Source organism: Erpetoichthys calabaricus, chromosome 8 (assembly GCF_900747795.2).
Source record: "Erpetoichthys calabaricus chromosome 8, fErpCal1.3, whole genome shotgun sequence".
Classification (NCBI taxonomy): Eukaryota; Metazoa; Chordata; class Cladistia; order Polypteriformes; family Polypteridae; genus Erpetoichthys; species Erpetoichthys calabaricus.
The window spans coordinates 1,820,019-1,844,427 of NC_041401.2; the positions used below are offsets into that span (position 1 = coordinate 1,820,019).

The window sequence follows — 24,409 nt, forward strand, 5'->3', positions numbered from 1 at the left end:
CGTTCCCATCACGAGTGTGTGGTACTTGGAAAGAAGAAAACAGGGAGCTGATAAAGTAAGACATCCGCCGTCTCATCGAATGGGTGGAAGGTCTACATGACGATTTCATTCAATTGTGTGTTGACAGGAAGGGAAAAAAAAATCTAAAATATCTGTTTATCGCAGAGGGCATGAATAAAAAGCTGGGAAGAAACCCAGCTCAGTGACGCCCACAAACGTTTCACTATATTCAGTATTTGGTCAAAATCGCTAACAAGCCACACGTTGAAAATGTAACCGCACTGCTTAATTTAACATGAATAAAAGGACAACAACTTAACGTAAAAGGCCACTTTTTAACAGAAGACATAAAACAGGCTTCCTGTTGTTTTAGTGAGAACATCAGAACACTCTAGATGAGAACAGGCCATTCAGCCCAACAAAGCTCGCCAATCCTATCCACTTATTTCTTCCAAAAAAACATCAAGTCGAGTTTTGAAAGTCCCTAAAGACTTACTGGCCACCACACTACTTGGTCGCTTATTCCAAGTGTCTGTCGTTCTTTGTGTAAAGAAAAACTTCTTAATATTTGTGCGAAATTTCCCCTTCACAAGTTTCCAGCTGTGTCCCCGTGTTCCTGATGAACTCATTTTAAAATCACAGTCTTGATCCACTGCACTAATTCCCTTCATAATTTTAAACACTTCAGTCAGGTCTCCTCTTAATCTTCTTTTGCTTAAACTGTAAAGGCTCAGCTCTTTTAATCTTTCCTCCTAACTCACCCCCTGTAGCCCTGAATCAGCCGAGTCGCTCTTCTCTGGACCTTCTCTAGTGCTGCTATGTCTTTATGGAGACCCAAACTGCACACAGTACTCCAGATGAGGCCTCACCAGTGTGTTATAAAGCTTGAGCAGAACCTCCTGGGACTTGTATGGTAACAGCAGAAGCAGCCAATGGCGTGCACTGCCATATTACACTGTTTGCAGTACGTGTTACACTGGCGCCGCATACTGTGAACGCTGTGGCATCTGGCAGTGGCCATCTTCAATCAGCTGTCTTTATTCAGCTGATGGTGGCTGTCTTCGATCAGCCATCTTTGCACAGCCAAGCAGACGGCGGTGACAGCAGTCCCAGTAGGCAGCAACAGACACCCAAAAGGGCGGTACCAGTGTAACACGTAACACAACCAGCATACTGCTAGCAAATAGAGCCAAACGATAACTCAACAATCGACGTTTCCAGCTGCTTATCACCTACCAGCCCAGGATGACAATTAATGTTGACATCCACCTTGACCCTATGTGTCGACGTAAGTGGACACCCGCCCTGAAAGAGTTAAATGAAGTATGCATTTTGTATTTCATTTTAAACTGACGTGAAAATTGTAAGCCATAGTGAAAAGCAATCAATCGTTTGGTTGATATGTTTCTAATTATGATTTGATAAAACTGCGCCACAATCGAATGTCCCACTTGCACAGGTACTGCATTTTCACATCGTTAACACAGTTAATTTTGGCACAGATATGTCCTCCATAATGGGGGCGATTGAGGCAGGCAGTCCAATTCTCCATCAACGAGAACTATTCAAGTAGAGCTTGTCAGTTGTTCCCATAAGAGTGAAACAGGAGCTCATGGTGACAAAGTGGTGGTAGCAGGTAGACGTAAAGTAGGAGACCACCAAGTACAAGATCTTGAGGGACGCCACAGGAGAGGGGCTGCGCGGCACCAGATTCTCCACCGAAGACCAGCGAGTACCATGCAGGGAAAATGACATCCAGGAGTTAACGGAGTCCGGCCACCTTTGGATAGTCCTTCAAACCTTTTCAAGAGGAGGTTCTGCCCATCATAGGGGGTGTCATACTTCAGACAAGGGCAGCTGCAGTACTCGGAGAAGAAGAACTGCAAAGATTCAAGCAGACACATACAATACTGATTAGAAGTCGATTACCCCGAGGATGTTCACAAGTGTCAGATAAGAAAGGGAGATTCAAAGTAAGGTGAAGGAAGGAGAGAACACAAGGGCCGATGTTCAGAGCTGGATAAACTGGCAAGGTTGAGGGTGGCTGGAATACAATACAATACAATATGACTTATTTTTGTAGAGCCCAAAATCACACAAGAAGTGACGCAATGGGCTTTAATAGGCCCTGCCTCTTGACAGCCCCCCAGCCTCGACTCTCTAAGAAGACAAGGAAAAACTTGTAGGGAAAAAATGGAAGAAACCTCAGGAAAGGCGGTCCAAAGAGAAACCCCCTGTCCAGGTAGGTTGGGCGTGCAGTGGGTGTCAAAAAGAAAAAGTGGGGTCAATACAATACAATATGCAGAACAGAACAAATTCTCAATACAGTATAAAAATAACAAATGTACAAGTATGGAGCAGAATTTAACAGTAGATGATATCCCATAATATGATTTGGATTTGTTTAGAGTCCTGGAGACCTCAGCCATCAAGCTGCCTCCCCCTATTGGCTATTCCACAGCTGAGTCAGCGCTGGGCCAGCCAATCCTATGAAAGGACTCCTCTACCCCATGATTCCTGCGATCCTCCATCAGAGATGACTTTACCTTAGGCAGGCGAAACAAGTTGGCAGGTGGGCCGTTGCACCATTTGAGTACCGAGAAGAGAAACAGAATAGGGGAGGGTTAGTAACAAATTAGAACGACCATGTTACTGATGTTTAAGTGCTAATGACTAACAACAGAGATGCAGTCTGCACAGTTAATCAGCAGCTCTAGTCAGGGTGTGCTAAACTGAAGTTGTGAGTCTTCAGCTGGGATTTAAAAGCTGTGACACGAAGGGGCATCTCTTATAGTAGCAGGCAGACCACTCCACAGTTTAGGGGGGTCCTGTAACTAACAGCTCGACCTCCCACTGTTATTTTATTAATCCTTGGAATCATAAGCAGACCGGCATCTTGAGATCTTAATGTGCGCTCAGGTTTGTAAGTCATGATAAGTTCAGACAAGTAAGCTGGACCTCCGCCATTTAATGCTTTATATGTTAAAAGGAGGATTTTGAAATCTGCCCTAAACTTAACCGGGAGCCAGTGTAAGGATTTAAGAACTGGAGTTATGTGTTCGTATTTTCTAGTTCTTGTAATAATTCTTGCAGCAGCATTTTGGATTAACTGGAGGCTGTATAAAGAACAGTTTGAACATCCAGTGAACACTGCATTGCAGTAATCAATCCTACTAGTCAAATCCAAATCTTATTATGGGATATATCATCTACTGTTAAATTCTGCTCTGTACTTCTAAAATTTGTATTTTTATTTCTTACTATATTGAGAATTTGTTCTGTTCTGTGTACTGCATTGTATTGTATTGACCCCCTTCTTTTGACACCCACTGCACGCCCAACCTACTTGGAAAGGGGTCTCTCTTAGAACTGCCTTTCCCAAGGTTTCTTCCATTTTTCCCTACAAGGTTTTTTTGGGAGTTTTTCCTTGTCTTCTTAGAGAGTGAAGGCTGGGGGTCTGTCAAGAGGCCTGTTAAAGCTCATTGCGGCACTTCCTGTGTGATTTTGGGTTATACAAAAATAAACTGTATTGTATTGTATTGTACTAGAAATAAATGCATGAATTAATTTCTCAGAATCCTGTTTATTTAGAAAGCGCCTTAATTTCCTAACATTTTTAAGATGGAAGAAACCTGATTTGGACAACTTTGTAACATGCACTTTAAATGACATGTTAGAGTCAAAGAGAACTCCTAGGTTGTGGGCTGATTCTGCAAAATTAATGGAGATTCCAACAGAGTTAAATGAGGACAGAGTATTGTTGCGATCAGCGTCATTCCCTTCAACAATTAACATCTCTGTTTTATCTGTTTTTAAAGACAAGTAGTTCTCATCCATCCACTCCTTTAATTCACAAACACAACTGATTAAAGACAACATCGGAGAAACTTCATTTGATCTAACTGAAAGGTATAACTGGGTGTCATCTACATACGAGTGAAAATTAACATTATGTTTCCTAATGAGAGATCCCAGTGGAAGCCTGTAAAGTGAAAACAGTAAAGGTCCCAGTACTGAGCCCTGCGGGACACCATATTGAACTTCTGTGTATAATGATGGAGTCCTGTCAGCACACTTCTGTACATATTGGAATCGATTTGTTAAATAAGAACTAAACCAAGCGAGCACAGTCACTGCCTGTAAGCCCAACGTCATTTTTTAGCCTGTGCAGTAAAATAGAATGTTCGATGGTGTCAAATGCTGCACTTAAGTCTAACAACATAATCACAGTGGAGTTTCTTTCATCAGAGGATATCAGAATGTCGTTTACAACCCGCGTTAGTGCCGTTTCTGTACTATGACCAGTGCAGAAACCAGACGGAAATTTCTCAAATAAATTGTAATGCGTAACATGTGACTGAAGCTGATTGGCGACTACTTTTTCTAGTATTTTAGAGAGAAAGGGTAAATTTGAAATAGGCCTATAATTATTTAGTATGTGTGGGTCTAGGTCTGACTTTTTAAGTGATGATTTAATGACTGACACTAGTGAATCAGGTACTATGTCATGCAATAATTAACTATTGATAATGTTTAGAATAGGCGCTGCAAGAACATCCATTGCACTTTTTACTAGTTTTGTTGGCATTGTCTCAGGGAACAAGTAGTGACTAACATCTGTTGGTATTTTGCATTGTAGATCTTTATTAATTTAGTCACTGTTCTAAACAGTATCCAAGGATTTTTATTATTGCTATCTATTATTGTAGAATAGTATTCTGAGCGAGCTTTAAAGAGAGCTTTTTTATACTTTTAACATTCTCTGTCCATGCAATTTAAAAGACATGTAGCTTTGTTGTTCTCCATCTGCGCTTCAGTTTTCAACACTTTAATTCAAGAGCTCGAGTGTTTTCATTAAACCCGTGACAGTTTCTATGATCACTTTTGTTTTAAGGGGAGCCACTGCGTCCACAGAATCTCTCAAGGTCACATTACAATGTGATGTTAGCTGATCTAAATTGTTTTCCACATTTACATTTGATGTTAGCTGATCTAAATGGTTTTCCACAATTACATTCAACTTACTCAAAGTATCTAAAAATTTTGAAGCAGAATTACAATCTAGATGTTGCACTGCCTTTGTTTTAATCTGTGAGTGTGTTGGCAAGGGCAGGACTAAATCAAATGTAATTAAATAGTGATCGGAAATAACTTCATTTATTTAGGTTTCAATTTTGAATTTCAACTTTGTAAGTTATAATTAAATCTAATGTGTGGTTATGATTATGAGTTGGAATGGAGCAGAACTGAAGAAAAGGAGGGAAGGAGCAACGTCAGCCTGCCAAGCGTGCCGGTCTGAGACCTAGAATGGGAAAGAAGGTCAGTGACGTCAGACACACAGACAGAGGGAGAAGGCGGAGAGAGAAGGATGAAGACTAGCAAGATGGGACAGATGGAGGGGGAACAAAACAGTAGAGAAAATGAAACGCAGAGCAGTGATCTTACCTGGAAAAAAAAGGAGAAAACGGTGACAGAACTGAGCAAATGAGGACAAGAGCTTGTCATGAGTTTGGAGTGGCATTGCCCAGTTACTTCAAAATTCCCCTGGACTTGGCAAGTAATGCTGGAGTTGGAAAAACAGATTTCTCTTGTCACGCATGCACATCCAAGGATCTCCCTGCTGGTTCATTCGAGGTAGGTGGTGTAAGTTACGTGGACGCTAAGCGACACTGTTGCCCACCTTTTTCCCAATACACAGACGCAGTTTAAAAGCACTAAGAAGACTTTTAATATTTTTCTTCTTCAAAATAGTGCCTCCAAAGCACCACAGCCACAATAAACACAACAATAAAGCAATAATAATTCCTAATTTCTCCTCCACACCTCCCAGCAAGCTCTGTCCATCTCCTCCCAACTCTGGCTGGCTTGCTGGGTTCACAGCAGTCCTTTAAATAGACCTTATCCTTCTGTCCATGTGACTCAGCACTTCTGGGACAGATGGAGCACTTCAGCCCGGAAGTGCTTCTGTCCTTCCATCCATGTGACTTTGAAGTACTTCCGGAGTATGTAAACAGTAGGGAATCCCCAGTCTCCCTGCAGTGTCTCCCGGCGGCACCCACAGTACCCAGCAGGGCTGTGTTGCCAAACTCCAAGTCCCATAGTGCCCTGGGGGCATCCGGGGCACCGCTGCAGTCCAGGGAAGCTGCCATCTATCATCCTGGGGGAGGCAGTGTCCTTGATAAGCTGCCTTGTCCCATCCTTCTGTTACTGGGGCGTCCCGGGCGGGATAAACTGCTGGCCGTCCGTTACAGTGTTGACCCGCTGGAGCGAGAGGGGGTGCTGTCGCTAACTGTGTCGTCTTCTTTTCTCCCCGCAGCTCAAGGAAGCCAGCCAGTGAGGGAAATTAGCTCCGCCCCTTCGGGTCCTCCTGTTATAAAAAGACCGGCTGCCTCCACTGAGCTGTCTTTTGGGACCGATCCCTGAGAAGTCACCTCTTATATGTTATGTCAGCTAAACCTGAGCCCTTAATTGCAGAAGTATGGAAGTGTATTAGGGCCACAGAGAAGAAAAAATAAAATGAACACAGTGAAGAAAAAAAGTGTACGTTGACAATAAAGTCGACGTGCCGACTGTATTCTCGACATTTCCGCTTTAATTTAATTTTTATTACTCTTTAATTTAATATTGTTTTTGTATCAGTATGCTGCTGCTGGAGTATGTGAATTTCCCCTTGGGATTAATAAACTATCTATCTATCTATCTATCTATCTATCTAATCTTGACGCTAATATCAAGATTATATTTGACGTGCCACCTTTATTCTCGACGCTAATGTCGAGATTATAGTTGATGGGCCGACTTTATTCTCAACATTTCCGCTTTAATCTTGACGCTAATTTCGAGATTAAAGTCGACATGTTGACTTTATTCTCGTAGTTTATTTGGCCATTAAAGTACAACATCGTAAACTTCATTTTAAAATCAATGTTTTATTTACTAGATTTTCTCTAACCCCATCATAACTAATGTAGCACATTAAATGCTTCGTAATAATAGTTCTTTGAGCCAGTTGTTAATCGCTACATGTTTATTAAAGTGACTTCCTCTTGCACTGAGGAGGCGCAGGCAGCGATCACCACACAGAACACATTCACTTTATGATATTCCTGCTCTCTGAACATTTAGAATGCTAAGATAAATACTTGATATTATGTTCATGATGAAATGCATTACAGCATGTATTAAACATGGGGGGCATGGTGGCATGGTGGTAGCACTGCTGCGTCGCAGCAAGGAGGTCCCGGGTGTTCCCTGCCTGGAGTTTGCATATTTTTCTGGTGGGTTTACTTGGCGTGCTTCAGTTTCCTTTCAACGTCATGTAGGATGTGGAGTTTTGTTCTGTTAAATTGACCCGTCGTGTTTGTGTTGCTCGTATTCCCCCTGCAATGAGCTGGCGCCCCGTTCAGAAAATTTTCCTGACTTGCGCATGATGCTTGCTGGGATGGGCGCAACCCTGCATGGATGGCATAAATAAATGTGTATAACGAAGATTTTTCAAAGTTCCTTAAAAGTTCCAAACACTCCGTGTCCTAAGTTTATAGCTAGTTTTACTTTCACAAAGACGTTTATTGTGTGGTGATTGGTTGTGTGGAGAAAGAAAAAGGAAGGATAGGAACTGGGGGTTTGGTACATTTGACAGAGACAGCACGCATGCAATAAAGAAATTCCACTGAGAAGAACATCCATTTAATTCTGTGTTCATGTCTCCGACCACCAGCTCACGAACCCAACATTTACACAAATAAACCAGTGTGATAGCCAGTCATACATCCAGCTTTATGCAGCCTCATCACACCTGCCATAAAGGTTCTCTACACTGAACGTACACTTGGGGACCCCTTACTGTGAGGGAGCAGCACTACCACCACGCCCCCATGCCCCCCCCCCCCCCATGTTTAATAAATGCTTTAATGCATTTCATCATGAAGATGATACCAGGTATTTATCTTAGCATTCTAAATGTTCAGAGAGCAGTAATATTGTGAAGTGAATGTATTCTGTGCGGCGATCGCTGCCTGCGGCCCCTCTCAGTGCCTCAGTTTAAGAAGCACATAGCGATTAACATCTGGGTCGGGGAACACTTAATACAAAACATTTAATGTGCTACATTAGTTATGACGGGGTTTGAGAAAATCTAGTACATTAAAAATCGGATTTGAGATGAAGTTTACGACATGGCAAAGTTAAACTAGAGAGAGAAAAACCAAGGGTTTAGAAGAAGAAAAAAAAGTACGGACTCAGTGACGAAAAAAAAGTGCATGTCGAGAATAAAGTCAACATGCCGACTGTAATCTTGACATTAATAGTGAGATCCATGTAGAAATGTCGAGAATAAAGTAAAACATGCCGACTTTAATCTTGACATAAACGGGCAAAGTCGAGAATAAAGTTGGCATGTTGACTTTAATCTTGACATAAACGGGTGAAGTCGAGAATAAAGTTGGCATGTTGACTTTATTCTCGACATACACTTTTTTTTCCTCACTGAGTCCGTATTTTTTTTTCTTCTTCATGGCCCTGATACGCTTCTGTACAGAAGTTTCCGTGTATTTAGGGTGAATTCTTTAAAACTCACTTTACATGCCCTCCACAGATTTTATACTAACAAACTGAATTGGGACTTGCTTGATTTGGATTGTGTCCTGGTGTGGAAAATCTTTCATTTTTAAACAGCAGACTGTTTATTTTAAACTGTAATTATTTTGCTCAAATGAACCAGGATGAACTGAATTTACAAGACTTTCATTACAGGCACTGCAAACATCCTTTTGTATTGTACTTTATACATTCGTTCCAGTCGGTTTCTTTTCCAATTTAGTTTTTGACATGGGAATGAGAAATAAGCCTAGACGCCACAAAACCTGTTTTAAATAATTTATAACTTGGGAGCAGATGGACGACATAATTACAGAAATAGTTTACAGTAGTTTGGGAAAGGAAGGAGTACGGAGGAACTTCAAAGATCAAACACTCCGATCAGACATTTGCCATCAGAACAAGACAGCCAATCAAAAGTGTGCAGTGTCACATGTCACAAAACCCCATGTGTGCATTTTAACATAAATATGGCTTGTCTGAGGGACTGGAATGAAGAAAATGACAGAAAGGCAACATACGAGGCAACGTCAGAGATCAAGAGACGTGAGACCATCAGAAAAAAACGTAACCTGTGAAGAACACCAATTGCTAAATCAAAAAGGCACCAAGAACAACATCCACCTCGGACATTTCTGATTTTCAGCAAGTGTTTCTAAGACTGTTTATATCCAGACTTTGCTGTCTATTTTATTTTCTACTATACTTTCTTCTGTTTGTCATTTTTATACATTAATCAATACCACGTTGCTTTTATATTTTCTATACTTTGTGTTTTATCAAATGTGATTGAAATAATAAAAGGGTATCAAGTGTGAGTTAAATCGCTTTCTTATTCACAGGGCTTATTAAGGCTACTGAGGTCGCTCCACAATAATTTGAACAACCGCGGTAAAAGTAAGACCTCTTTTGGTTAGTAAGTGGCACATGACCAAAACAATTGAGCTTTCATGTGTGCCACATGACACCTGCATGTTTGTTAGTGCTGGTGATTGTGAATCCCTGTGTAGAGGAGCCTATACAGAATATTGCAGAGTGACTGGGACCACGCAAGACTTTACCTGAATAGGATTGCTATGTGTATGTCAGTCAGCCATTTTCTAACCCGCTTAGTCCTGAACAGGGTCATGGAGGTCTGCTGGAGCCTCTCTCAGTTAGCATAGGGTGCCAGGCATAGCGTAACCACTGACGTATAACGTAAAATGACAACCTGCTCAGTGGAGTGGAGCTCCAGAGGTCTGCAGCTAGAGTCTATGGAATGAAACAGCTTTTCTTACCTTAACAACACAAGGGGTCTTGTGTGTCATGGCTGAAGGCTTTGAGGAAGAAAGTACTTCAAATGGAAGGGATGAAGGAGAGATGAGCAGGAATAGCAGGATTCTCGTCATCACCTCTGGAGAAGCTTTCAAGTCCACCTTCTGCAGCCACGTCTTCCTCGGTCTTCACTTGTAAGACTTTTATTAAACTCTCCTGTAGACTGGAGGGTCCGGGATTAGGCATTTCCATGGATAGTTCGTCTTCTTTCTCATTTTTCAGACAGACGTTCATCATGACGTGCTTGCTCCTCTTCAGCTTCGTGTCTAGGAGAACTCTGTAGCAGTTTGCCGCCTCTCGTATTGTACTCCCGAACGTCATTGCTCGGTCACATAAGGGATCATGCTGCATCACCAGTTCTTCTGCTGCATTTATATATTCAAACAACTTTCTGAGCACAGGGATAGAAAACTTTGTTTCTTTCTTTGCCTCTTCATCGTCATCGACATTCTCCTCTTGAAACGACAGCCTGTCCATCTCCTCTAATTCTTCATTTGAAAGAGGAGCACTGTGAGACTCGATAAGCTCTCTTATGCCTTCCTCGTCGATGTGGTTAAACCCGGCCTCCTTCGCCAGCATCGCAAGTTCCCTTCGTGATTCCGATTCATCCAATACTTCAAATTTGAACACGGCCTTGGGATACGCAGCTCTCCAGGCTCCATTCAGGAGATGCTGGGTGACTGCTTGCCAAGCTCGACCGATGCTGTAAACGGCGTCAAGAACTGAAAAATCCCCCCAGTACTCTTCAATTGTTTTTTCCCTGTCAACCGTTGCATCTATCAACCCTTTCAAAATTTCTTTGTGATAATTTGCCTTGAAACCAGCAATAACACCCTGGTCCATTGGCTGCAAAACCGAGGTCATTCCTGGAGGAAAAAACACAACCTGGATTTCTGGACACAGCGCTTCAAAGTCCACATCGTGAGCAGGAGAGTTGTTCAGAACCAAGAGGATTTTAAAGGCCATGTTTTCTTGCAAGCAGTATTCACGTAATTCGGGAATTACGTGATCAACAAAATATTCCCTGAAGGTGTGCCTGGTTATGCTTGCTTTACGATTAGACTTCCAAACAGCAGGCAGACGGGATTTCACAATATTATTCATTGCTCGAGGATTTTCTGAGCGATGTACCAACAAAGGCTTCAACTTTCTATCTCCGGTGGCATTGGCACCAATCAAAATCGTCACACGTTCCTTTTCTGTCTTGAACCCTGGTGCCCCTTCTTCCTTCACCGAGATGTACGTTCTTGTGGGCATTTTCTTCCAGAATAGTCCAAACTCATCCATGTTGAAAACTTGCTTTGGGCTGTAGCCACCTTCGTTTATTAAGGTAGCCAAGTCCTCGGGGAAGTGACCGGCAGCCTCCATGTCAGCAGCCTCAGTGTCAGCACCATCTGAGATTCTCGAGACTTGAACGTTCTTGTAGGTGTGACGCTGCTGGAAGCGGTGGAACCAGCCGCGGGCAGCCTTGAACTCCGGAAGCTTGGCCGCCTCTTCTGGGGGCATCTGCCTTTTCAAGTCGTCATAGATGGAGCGCGCCTTCACCTGGATGAGGCACAGGCTAACGGGGGTATTGTCCAGGTAGAGGTCCTGCAGCCAAGCAGAAAGTCTTCTCTCCATCCTCTCCATTATGTCTGGTCTCTTCCTCGTAATTTTCATCTCTTCATTCTTGGCGAGAATTGCAGCCATTTTCTTGAAAATGTCCTTTTTGCCGATGATCGTGCGTACCGTTGATGCAGGGAGGCCCAGACGACGAGAGACACTGACGGGCCTTTCTCCGCTTTCCACGGCGTTGACGATGTCCATTTTGGTTGCCAGTGTAACGCTCTTCCTCACCCTCTTGGCTGTGCCAGAAGGAGGACCAGCAGCAGTGGCAGTGACAGGACGTTTAGCAGGCATGTTGTAGACTCAGTAATAAATTGATCAAAAAAGCTAAAGACAAATGAGAAGAGCACGCGCTTGTAACCTGAAGGATGAAACAGCTGAGGTGAAGCCTCGCACTTTGAACGTCTGGGATGTGCAGTCCGTTCCAGTTGTCTTCTTGTATTTTGGAATCTCATCACATCTTTTCTCTTTTACCATTAACAATGCACCCTCCCATTTTCAAACTCTTTATTCGAGAGACTCGTTAAGATTCGTCTTGTCAATGTGTTCTTCTGCGAGACATTAAAGCAACGTATTTCCGGGGAAAAATAAATGGTGACGTATAGCAGAGCCGCTCTCTCTTCGCGCCCTCGTTGGCGGAGGCTCGGGCACGCGCACGCATAACGTTGATCACGTGCGTTCGGACGTATCACGCGCAGCACCACATGGAGCACAGGAGGCATCCTCGGAGTCAGTAGCAGTGAGAGAATGGCGCAGGTACAGGCGCGTTTCTTCACCAAAAACAAGAGGTGAGAGCGGCTGGAGGGAAGCGGCGCGGCGGAAACCGAGTCCGAGTGTTTGCGTGGAGGGCGCTGCGAACGAAAACGTAAACCGCTGGGGCGCTTGACGCGTCGCCTAATGCGACCGAGGGGGTACAGTCAGCGGGGTTGGGGTTGGGGTTGGAGTTGGAGTTGGAGTTGGGGTTTGGGTTTGGGTTTGGGTTTGTGACTGGATGAGCGACCTCGACCGGGGTGCGGGTCTGTCTTAGTGACCGGGTGCACAGACATCGTCAGATAGCGTACGTTACAGCAGGGTGCGCGACTTGTGACGGGGCCCATTCGGGAATTGAGCTGCTTTTACCGGTGGGGTCGCATTGCAGGTCCAGCTAATCTACTTTCCGAATTGGTGTCTGTGTATGTTGGCTCAATGGACATTAAAGTGGAGGGCATCAGCCGTGTGAGGAAGTTCTGAACTGGAGCAGATCGGAGTGGAGCGATCCGCAGGATGTTCTCGTTTTCCCAAAGTTAGCGGTGGCCAACATGAATGATATTTTGGACGATAAAAGTAACTATGACCATATCCAGCAAGTTCTGTACAACAGGACGGTGATCTGGAGGGCTGCAGTGACTGCGGGCTTTCCTTCCAAACAGTTTCATTATTAGCAGCCAGTTAAATGTTAATGGCACATGCTAGCTTGTGGAAGGTTATTCATACCACTATTAAAGAACCTAAGAAATTTGACAAACGAGTGGAGACCAAAGGGTTCGCTTCCCGGTTCCTCCCTGTGTGGATAGCGCTTTGAGTACTGAGAAAAGCGCTATATAAATGTAATGAATTATTATTATTATTATTATTACTGTATTTATTATTATTCAGTCCGTCAAGTCCGTCTGTTTAGCTAATAGCTAACCTGTCCCCGTATCTCGTTCAGATTTTTCTTAAAGGTGGTCATTGTTTCTGCTTCAGCTCCATGTCTTGGTAGTTTTGTTCCAAAATATCATAACTCTTTGTGTAAAGAAGTGCTTCAGTTTTGAATGCACTTTCTCTTAATTTCCACTGATGTTCTCGAGTACCTGATTCACCATTAAGCTGAAAGAATATTGCTGGATCAACTTTATCAATGCCTTTGAGGATTATGCCTGTATGTCAACAGCAGCTGGTGGACTAACACTAAGATTCATACCTAGTGGCATGGATCGTGGACTATCTTAAAGACAGACCTCAGTATGTGCGTCTTGGGAACTGCACGTCTGACATTGTGGTCAGCAACACAGGAGCGCCACAGGGGACTGTACTTTCTCCGGTCCTGTTCAGCCTATATACATCGGACTTCCAATACAACTCAGAGTCCTGCCACGTGCAAAAGTTCGCTGATGACACTGCTATCGTGGGCTGCATCAGGAATGGGCTGGAGGAGGAGTATAGGGACCTAATCAATGACTTTGTTAAATGGTGCGACTCAAACCACCTACACCTGAACACCAGCAAAACCAAGGAGCTGGTGGTGGATTTTAGGAGGCCCAGACCCCTCATAGACCCAGTGATCATCAAAGGTGACTGTGTGCAGATGATGTAGACCTATAAATATCTGGGAGTGCAGCTGGATGATAAATTAGACTGGACTGCCAATACTGATGCGCTGTGCAAAAAAGGACAGAGCCGACTATACTTCCTTAGAAGGCTGGCGTCCTTCAACATCTGCAATAAGATGCTGCAGATGTTCTATCAGACAGTTGTGGAGAGCGCCCTCTTCTACGCAGTGGTGTGCTGGGGAGGCAGCATAAAGAAGAGGGACGCCTCACGCCTGGACAAACTGGCGAGGAAGGCAGGCTCTATTGTAGGCACGGAGCTGGGCCGTTTGACATCTGTGGCAGAGCGAAGGGCGCTCAGCAGGCTCCTATCAATTATGGAGAATCCACTGCATCCACTGAACAGGATCATCTCCAGACAGAGGAGCAGCTTCAGCGACAGACTGCTGTCACTGTCCTGCTCCACTGACAGACTGAGGAGATCGTTCCTCCCCCAAACTATGCGACTCTTTAATTCCACCCGGGGGGGGTAAACGTTAACATTTAACATTATACATAGTTATTGTCTGTTTTTCACCTGTATTATTATCATTCTTTAATTTAATATTATTTATTGTATCAGTATGCTGCTGCTGAAGAATGTGAATTTCCCATTGGGATTAATAAAGTATCTATCTATCTATTTATGCTCGCTGCATAAGCGCCATAAGTTGCTGCATCCACAGTTCCAACTTAGAAGCATTGTTTGAACTCTGGATTGCATTTCTCTCGAATTTGGCATTTGAACTTAGACTTGTTTGAAGTACGAGACACCACTATACCTGGATGAGGTCTCCATGCAGTCCTCTTCTCAAAACTGAACAGGTTTAACGCTCTATGTCTGTCAGAATAGGAAATGTCCTTAAAGTCCTGGGGTGTGCCTGGTTGCGCTCCTCTGCACAGGCTCAGGTGCTGCTATGTCTTTCTTGTACTGTGGTGGCCAGAACTGCACACGATACTCCAGATGGGGTCTTAGTAGTGCATTAGATAATTTGAGCATGACTTCAATTGACTTAGGTTCATAAAAACTGTTGGAATTTAACATTTTATTAGCCCTTTTAATTGCTTCTGTGCATTGCCTAGCTGAAGAAAATGTTGTTTCAACATAAACCCCTTTTGGATGAGGAAGGTAACCATTAATATATCCAACAAGTTCTGTACATCAGGACGGTGACTGGAGGGCTGCAGTGGCTGCAGGTTTTCTTTCCAGACACTTTCATTATTAGCGGCCAGTTAAATGCTAATGGCACATACTAGTATATGGAAGACTAGCTAGCTGTCCCCTACTGCCCACGTTGTAATGAAAGAGGACAAGCTTTAAAAATCAATAAAAAAAATTTAAAAAATGTGATTCTGGCCAAGCAGAAGGTAGGTACGCTCCAAAGTCAAACGCTGGCACTGTATTTGATCGTGTTCAGCTCTAAAGGGAGAACATCCCCTGCTTGGGGTACATGACTGTGATATCTCAGCCAATGAGCAGCTATCCTCTAAAACACACGTAGCTCTCATCTCTCCCTCAAAAATGTCAAGCGTTACTTTTTAAAAATCTGTAGATGGTAATGTCTGCTGAACAAACGGGTATCGCTAGCTAAGTGGAAGCGAGGTATGCTCCAACACGTGGCAAGAGGTAGACTGACTCGAATGGAGGGTGGCGCGTGAGGCCTACAGCGTATCTCTCAGATCCCGCGCAAATAAATCTGTACCGCAAGTGAACTATGATACTTAGCGTGATGAGTGTAGTCGTAAAATCAACCGGAATGTTCAAGCAAATTCTAGAAAAAAAACCCGATCTAAATCCATTAAGTAGTTCTCTTGTGAAAAGCAGACAGACGTTTGATTTTATATACAGTGGGTACGGAAAGTATTCAGACCCCCTTCAATTTTTCACTCTTTGTCATATTGCAGCCATTTGCTAAAATCATTTAAATTATTTTTTTTTCCTCATTAATGTACACACAGCACCCCATATTGACAGACAAAAAAAAAAGAATTTTTGAAATTGTTGCAGATTTATTAAAAAAGAAAAACTGAAATATCACATGGTCCTAAGTATTCAGACCCTTTGCTGTGACACTCATATATTTAACTCCGGTGCTTTCCATTTCTTCTGATCATCCTTGAGATCACCTTCATTTGAGTCCAGCTGTGTTTGATTATACTGATTGGACTTGCTTAGGAAAGCCACACACCTGTCTATAGAAGACCTTACAGCTCACAATGCATGTCAGAGCAAATGAGAACCATGAGGTCAAAGGAACTGCCTGAAGAGCTCAGAGACAGAATTGTGGCAAGGCACAGATCTGGCCAAGGTTACAAAAAAATTTCTGCTCCACTTAAGGTTCCCAAGAGCACAGTGGCCTCCATAATCCTTAAATGGAAGACGTTTGGGACAACCAGAACCCTTCCTAGAGCTGGCCGTCCGGCCAAGCTGAGCTACCGGGGGAGAAGAGCCTTGGTGAGAGAGGTAAAGAAGAACCCAAAGATCACTTTGGCTGAGCTCCAGAGATGCAGTCAGGATATGGGAGAAAGTTGTAGAAAGTCAACCATCACTGCAGCCCTCCACCAGTCAGGGCTTTATGGCAGAGTGGCCTGTCGGAAGCCTCTCCTCAGTGCAAGACACATGACAGCCCACATGGAGTTTGCTAAAAGACACCTGAAGGACTCGGAGATGGTGAGAAATAAGATTCTCTGGTCTGATGAGACCAAGATAGAACTTTTTGGCCTTAATTCTAAGCAGTATGTGTGGAGACAACCAGGCACTGCTCATCACTTGTCCAATACAGTCCCCACAGTGAAGCATGGCGGTGGTAGCATCATGCTGTGGGGGTGTTTTTCAGCTGCAGGGACAAGACGACTGGCTGCAATCGAGGGAAAGATGAATGTGGCCAAGTACAGGGATATCCTGGACAAAAACCTTCTCCAGAGTGCTAAGGACCTCAGACTGGGCCGAAGGTTTACCTTCCAACAAGACAATGACCCTAAGCACACAGCTAAAATAACGAAGGAGTGGCTTCACAACAACTCTGTGACTGTTCTTGAATGGCCCAGCCAGAGCCCTGACTTAAACCCAATTGAGCATCTCTGGAGAGACCTAAAAATGGCTGTCCACCAACGTTTACCATCCAACCTGACAGAACTGGAGAGGATCTGCAAGGAGGAATGGCAGAGGATCCCCAAATCCAGGTGTGAAAAACTTGTTGCATCTTTCCCAAGAAGACTCATGGCTGTATTAGCTCAAAAGGGGGCTTCTACTAAATACTGAGCAAAGGGTCTGAATACTTAGGACCATGTGATATTTCAGTTTTTCTTTTTTAATAAATCTGCAACAATTTCAAAAATTATTTTTTTTGTCTGTCAATATGGGGTGCTGTGTGTACATTAATGAGGGAAAAATTAATTTAAATGATTTTAGCAAATGGCTGCAATATGACAGAGTGAAAAATTGAAGGGGGTCTGAATACTTTCCGTACCCACTGTATGTACCAGCTGTGTAAGCCCGTGCAGAAAAAATCCTGGGCTCCCAGAAACCATGGATTCTGGCACTTCGCTCAATCAATCGCATCGGTTGTGCATTAGCGGCTAAGCAAGTTTCTCTTTTGTCAGCGGTTTTACTTTGGCGACAGAGTCGATATATTTGTGCATCATGCTGTAGCCTCGCACGTCGGGCCGGACAGACAGACAGACACACAGTTCTACTCATAAACTTTATATATGTATATCTCTCTTTCTGTCTCTCTCTCTCTATTATAAAAGAAAATCCTGGAATAGAAAGCAAATGCAAAGCTATGATATGTGATCCTCTCGGAAGACAATTTTAAAGACCCGCGAGACCAAAGACACTTGCCACGGTGCAAGACATGCCCTACTTACAAGATAAGACCACGGGCAGAAACAAAAATCAGTAGTGTAAAAGTAGTCAGTCACGCAGCACACACTGCTCCATGGCTCTCAGTGCATATAAAGTGTATAAGGTCAATACGGTAGAAATGAAATGAATAGGGTAGAAATGAAATGTCGACGACTAAACGAAGATGAAAGAAAAGCGCGGAGTAAAGAGACCCAAATGCGGTGGAGAGAAAAAAATGCTAAAAAGAAAAACAATAATCTAGGTGCAAATTTAGAAAATAAGGAAAGTGATAATCAGCCCAGAACAAGTGGAATTGAAAACAAAGCACGTCCAATAGGGCTCAGAATTAAAAGATTAGAACTTCATAAACGGGAGCAGCGTTATTCATCCTGCAAGAAAGCGATTTAACCACGCCCGGGCCGGAAATAAAGGACAATTATTGTTTTTACAATATCACGCGAGATAAGTCAGTGAGCCATCATTTAAAACAAGTCCACAGACCTCTAACTAAGCAGTTGTTGGATTGCTTTTGGCAGAAACCCACAATGTGCTCCTGGCTCTTAAAACAGCGACATGCGACAAGCAGAACAGGCCGCTCTCCAGCAGGTTGAAGCCTTTTTTATTTTAAGTGACTGACCGGTCCGATTGAGGGGGGTGGAGTACAGCACGGAGGACTGATAGCGGGGTACTGATTGATGCGGTAAGGGGGAGGCGAGACCCGGGGTCGGAGAGGGTGCTAGACAGTTGTGTTTGGGGTTACGAAGTTGGCGATTGTTCAAATAAAACTTTTGTGACACTTTATTACGTCAGTCGCTACAGTATCAAAAAAAAAAAAAAAAAAGATAGTAAATATCTCATTAGCGCAAACAAAAGGTGATTAATCATCAGAGCTAGGAGTAATTGGAAAAATAGTTGGACAAAGCAAGGTCGTCCCACAACGGTTAAAGCAACAACAAGTTTAATTTCAAAGAATACACAATTCGGTCAGGTGTACAGTAATCCCCCGCTATATTGCGCTTCGCCTTTCGCGGCTTCACTCCATCGCGGATTTTATATGTAAGCATATTTAAATATATATCGCGGATTTTTCGCAGCTTCGCGGGTTTCTGCAGACAATGGGTCTTTTAATTTCTGGTACATGCTTCCTCAGTTGGTTTGCCCAGTTGATTTCATACAAGGGACGCTATTGGCAGATGGCTGAGAAGCTACCCAGCTTACTTTTCTCTTTGTCTTGCGCTGACTTTCTCTGATCCTGATGTAGGGGGATTGAGCAGGGGGGCTGTTCGCACACCTAGACGATACGGACGCTCGTCTAAAAATGCTGAAAGATTATCTTCACGTTGCTATCTTTTGTGCAGCTGCATGTCAGCTCGAAGGGCACGTATTGATTTTTGCTTGAAAACAAACTCTCTCTCTCTCTCTCTCTCTCTCTCTTCTCTCTCTCTCTCTCTCTCTCTCTCTGTCTGCTCCTGACGGAGGGGGTGTGAGCTGCCGCCTTCAACAGCTTTGTGCCGCGGTGCTTCGCATACTTAAAAGCCAAACAGCCCTATTGATTTGTTTGCTAGAGATTGTTTTCTCTATCTATGTGACATTCTGTGCTCCTGACGCGCACTCCTTTGAAGAGGAAGATATGTTTGCATTCTTTTAATTGTGAGACAGAACTGTCATCTCTGTCTTGTCATGGAGCACAGTTTAAACTTTTGAAAAAGAGACAAATGTTTGTTTGCAGTGTTTGAATAACGTTCCTGTCTCTCTACAAACCTCCTGTGTTTCTGCGCAAATCTGTGACCCAAGCATGACAATATGAAAATAACCATATAAACATATGGTTTCTACTTCGCGGATTTTCTTATTTCGCGGGTGGCTCTGGAACGCAACCCCCGCGATGGAGGAGGGATTACTGTATATTTATGATGATGGAGAAGCGATGCAAATTTTAACAGACGACATGTAAGGTGATGTATACATTCCGCGAATAACATTAGACACCAAAGGAGATCGTGATATGCCATTCATATTAAAATGTTTACAGTTTACCATGAGAATAGCTTTTGCTGACAATTAACAATGTAGCTGAGCCCAGCACAGAAGCCATTCTGTTGGGTGTAACATTATTTGTTGGGTTACTCTCCTTCTGCAATACCCTTGAGACTTTGTGAGAAAAGCGCTAGATAAATGTAAAGAATTATTATTTATTATTATTATATCATGACCACCCAACCACCTTGTATGTCAGATTCCCCCTTTAATGTTTTGAGCTGCGGACATGCAAGGCCAGCCAACCAACAAGCAGACCCACGTGATCCTATTTGCAGCTGTGTCCATCACACAATATGTCTTAAAACTTTGAAAAGAACAATGTGGAAGTCTGAGAGATATCAACCTGCTCTGGTCCATAGAACAAGTGTATAATACTGTGTGTGTGCGTGCATATCTATTAGCAGTATGTATGTGTATTATGTACAAGGTTTGACAATCTAATTCCCAGAATGAATCAGTGGAAGAAATGTGTGTGTGTGTGTGTCTGTGCAGTAGCAGCTGTTGTCACATTCAAAGTCAGACGACGTTGCCATTGCTGAAACTCTCCTTCTGCAATACCCTTGAGTCCCATTGTCACGCTACTCTGTCAGCAATGCCTGAAAATTTTTGTCCTTTAATGTCGGTTTATTTTTTTTTGGGAAGAGCCAGAAATCGCAAGGGGCTAAGTCAGGTGAATCGGGTGGATGATCCAATTAAGCAGGAAGCTGCAAACGCTGAGCAAAGGCGGAATGGTAGCTCTGAGGCTTAGGATCTACGCTGGTATCTGGAAGTTTGCCAGTTCAAATCCTCGTTACTGCCAATAGAGATCCTGCTCTGTTGGGACATTGAGCGAGGACCTTAAACATGCAATTGCTCCAGGAGTGCCGTACAATGGCTAACTATGTGCTCTGACCCCAAGGGGTGTGCGAAAAATAAATTGCTAATACAAGAATGGTAAAAGGTGAAATAAAAAAGAACAAGAAGACATCACGGCTTGAGGCTTTGTCATGGTGGATGGTCCACTACTGGTGTCATCGTTCACGTTTTCTCGCTCCTGCTTGAACCTCTTGTGCCTGTCAAAGACGCTTGACTTTTTCATAGCATCCTCTCCATACGCCATATTCAACAGTTCTAGTGTTTCAGTGGCACTTTGTAGCACGGGGTGACACCACATGGCAGTTTCAGGAATTACATTGGCACACCTTCCACATACAGTGGATTGAGAAATTATTCCAACTCTTTTCCATTTCTGCACTCTCATTGTGTTCCAGATTTCATTTTAAATGGATATATTTGCAATTTTTGTCAATCAATGTACACTCAATAACGCGGAATGATGAAGTGAGAATAAAATTTAAAAAGGTTTAGGAATTTACCTCTCATAGTCCAAAGACATGCAGGTTAGGTGCATTGGCGGTCCTAAATTGTCCCTAGTGTGTGCTTGGTTGTGTGTGTGTGTGTGCCCTGCGGTGGGCTGGCACCCTGCCCGGGGATTTGTTCCTGCCTTGCGCCCTGTGCTGACTGGAATTGGCTCCAGCAGACCCTCGTGACCCTGTGTTAGGATATAGCAGGTTGGACAATGACTGACTGACCAAAAAAAAAAGAAAAGTGCACAGTTGCTGACCGGAAAAGAAAAAGCAAGGCAAACCCACGGAGTAGCTGACAGGAAAAGAAGCGTGGCAAGCAGGTTAGTCAGGCCGACTGATCGATTTCATTGAAAGCACCCATCACACACACTCGGAGAGCAGTAGAAAGTCCTATGTGACCACCAAATTGGATTTGCGGACTTTGGGTTCATTGAGCTTGCGGCACGTCTGTCAGACAGAGAGGCCACTCGCCGACATTTTGAAGTGTGTTTTGTTCCAGATTGACTTTTATTTGATTCAAAAGATGTTGGGAAAAGATTTTCTAACTGTATTTTTTTCTTCTGTTTAAAACACTCTGTTGAAATATTTTAGACCAGTAACAGCGCAATGCCGTAACGATAACGTACAGTGAATCCACTTAACTTGAGCATTCCTAGTTTTCCTCCTCTTTCTCTGTATGTTTATCATTCGCTTGTAACAATTTGTCTCGAGCACTAACCTGAGACAATTGCTACCACTAATTCGTCCTAGGTGACGGCAGATGATAAAAGGATAGGCCAATATCACACCCCCAATAAATTTCCCGTATACCCTTTATTCTACTCAAAACAGTCCCTTAATACCAGTGCATTTATAGCCCACAACAAAAACAACATTTATTTATATAGTACATTTTCATACAAAAAGTAGCTCAAAGTGCTTTACATAATGAAGAAAAGAAAAATAAAAGACAAAATACAAAATTAAAATAAGACAACATTAGTTAACATAGAAAAGGAGTAAGGTCCGATGGCCAGGGTGGACAGAAAAAAAACAAAAAAAACTCCAGAAGGCTGGAGAAAAAATAAAATCTGTAGGGGTTCCAGGCCATGAGACCACCCAGTCCCCTCTGGGCATTCTACCTAACATCAATGAAATAGTCCTCTTTGTAGTTAGCGTTCTCACGGAGTCACTTGATGGTGATGGTCATACAGACTTCTGGCTTTTAATCCATCCATCGTTGTTGGAACATCATGGTGCTTTGGGTAGATCACCACCAAAAGGACACCGGAAAAGGAAACAGAAGAGAGAGTAGGAGTTAGTACAGAATCTGAATGAATAGTTATTATAATGAATTGGATATACAGAGTATCAGGATTAAATTACAGTGAAGTTGAGAAGGCCATGTTAAAGTAATGTGTTTTCAGTAGTTTTTTAAAGAGCTCCACTGTATTAGCCTGGCGAATTCCTGCTGGCAGGCTATTCCAGATTTTAGGTGCATAACAGCAGAAGGTCACCTCACCACTTCTTTTAAGTTTTGCTCTTGGAATTCTAAGCACACTCAGTTGAGAATCTGAGGTTGCGATTTGGAATATAAGACGTCAGACATTCCGATATATAAGAATATATAGTCAATATCTATCCTCACATTACATCAAATAAACAGCAAAAAGAAATATAATCCCTTACACATGCACCCCGCCACCCTGAAATAACCCTTTTATTGCAGCGCCACAAATATATACATATATATATATATATATATATATATATATATATATATATATATATATATATACACAACAATATTCATTCCCCCAGTTCCCCTTCCAGAGATGATAAATACAGTGGTGTGAAAAACTATTTGCCCCCTTCCTGATTTCTTATTCTTTTGCATGTTTGTCACACAAAACGTTTCTGATCATCAAACACATTTAACCATTAGTCAAATATAACACAAGTAAACACAAAATGCAGTTTGTAAATGGTGGTTTTTATTATTTAGGGAGAAAAAAAAATCCAAACCTACATGGCCCTGTGTGAAAAAGTAATTGCCCCCTGAACCTAATAACTGGTTGGGCCACCCTTAGCAGCAATAACTGCAATCAAGCGTTTGCGATAACTTGCAATGAGTCTATTACAGCGCTCTGGAGGAATTTTGGCCCACTCATCTTTGCAAAATTGTTGTAATTCAGCTTTATTTGAGGGTTTTCTGGCATGACCGCCTTTTTAAGGTCATGCCATAGCATCTCAATTGGATTCAGGTCAGGACTTTGACTAGGCCACTCCAAAGTCTTCATTTTGTTTTTCTTCAGCCATTCAGAGGTGGATTTGCTGGTGTGTTTTGGGTCATTGTCCTGTTGCAGCACCCAAGATCGCTTCAGCTTGAGTTGACGAACAGATGGCCGGACATTCTCCTTCAGGATTTTTTGGTAGACAGTAGAATTCATGGTTCCATCTATCACAGCAAGCCTTCCAGGTCCTGAAGCAGCAAAACAACCCCAGACCATCACACTACCACCACCATATTTTACTGTTGGTATGATGTTCTTTTTCTGAAATGCTGTGTTCCTTTTACGCCAGATGTAACGGGACATTTGCCTTCCAAAAAGTTCAACTTTGTCTCATCAGTCCACAAGGTATTTTCCCAAAAGTCTTGGCAATCATTGAGATGTTTCTTAGCAAAATTGAGACGAGCCCTAATGTTCTTTTTGCTTAACAGTGGTTTGCGTCTTGGAAATCTGCCATGCAGGCCGTTTTTGCCCAGTCTCTTTCTTATGGTGGAGTCGTGAACACTGACCTTAATTGAGGCAAGTGAGGCCTGCAGTTCTTTAGACGTTGTCCTGGGGTCTTTTGTGACCTCTCGGATGAGTCGTCTCTTGCGCTCTTGGGGTAATTTTGGTCGGCCGGCCACTCCTGGGAAGGTTCACCACTGTTCCATGTTTTTGCCATTTGTGGATAATGGCTCTCACTGTGGTTCGCTGGAGTCCCAAAGCTTTAGAAATGGCTTTATAACCTTTACCAGACTGATAGATCTCAATTACTTCTGTTCTCATTTGTTCCTGAATTTCTTTGGATCTTGGCATGATGTCTAGCTTTTGAGGTGCTTTTGGTCTACTTCTCTGTGTCAGGCAGCTCCTATTTAAGTGATTTCTTGATTGAAACAGGTGTGGCAGTAATCAGGCCTGGGGGTGGGCTACGGAAATTGAACTCAGGTGTGATACACCACAGTTAGGTTATTTTTTAACAAGGGGGCAATTACTTTTTCACACAGGGCCATGTAGGTTTGGATTTTTTTTCTCCCTAAATAATAAAAACCATCAGTTAAAAACTGCATTTTGTGTTTACTTGTGTTA

At 43.0% G+C, this 24,409-nt stretch overlaps 3 protein-coding genes across 14 annotated transcripts in view; 1 reads left to right on the plus strand and 2 right to left on the minus strand.

The window, feature by feature from the left end:
* The window catches only part of carf (calcium responsive transcription factor), a 126,017-nt gene that overhangs the window by 53,847 nt on the left and 47,761 nt on the right, over positions 1-24,409 (minus strand). The gene's annotated exons all lie outside the window — the stretch shown is intronic.
* On the minus strand, positions 1,065-12,141 carry LOC127528997 (tigger transposable element-derived protein 1-like). The gene is made up of 2 exons (XM_051931169.1): positions 9,873-12,141; positions 1,065-1,880 (listed from the first exon to the last, which is right to left on the minus strand). The coding sequence occupies exon 1, from the start codon at positions 11,806-11,808 to the stop codon at positions 9,931-9,933; it is 1,878 nt and encodes a 625-aa protein (XP_051787129.1). The 5' UTR covers positions 11,809-12,141; the 3' UTR covers positions 1,065-1,880; positions 9,873-9,930.
* LOC127528998 (ribosome biogenesis protein wdr12-like) overlaps positions 12,179-24,409 on the plus strand; it is a 29,976-nt gene continuing 17,745 nt past the window's right edge. The window contains 1 exon segment of the mRNA XM_051931170.1: positions 12,179-12,302. Coding sequence (XP_051787130.1) covers positions 12,262-12,302 — 41 coding nt within the window. The 5' untranslated portion in view covers positions 12,179-12,261.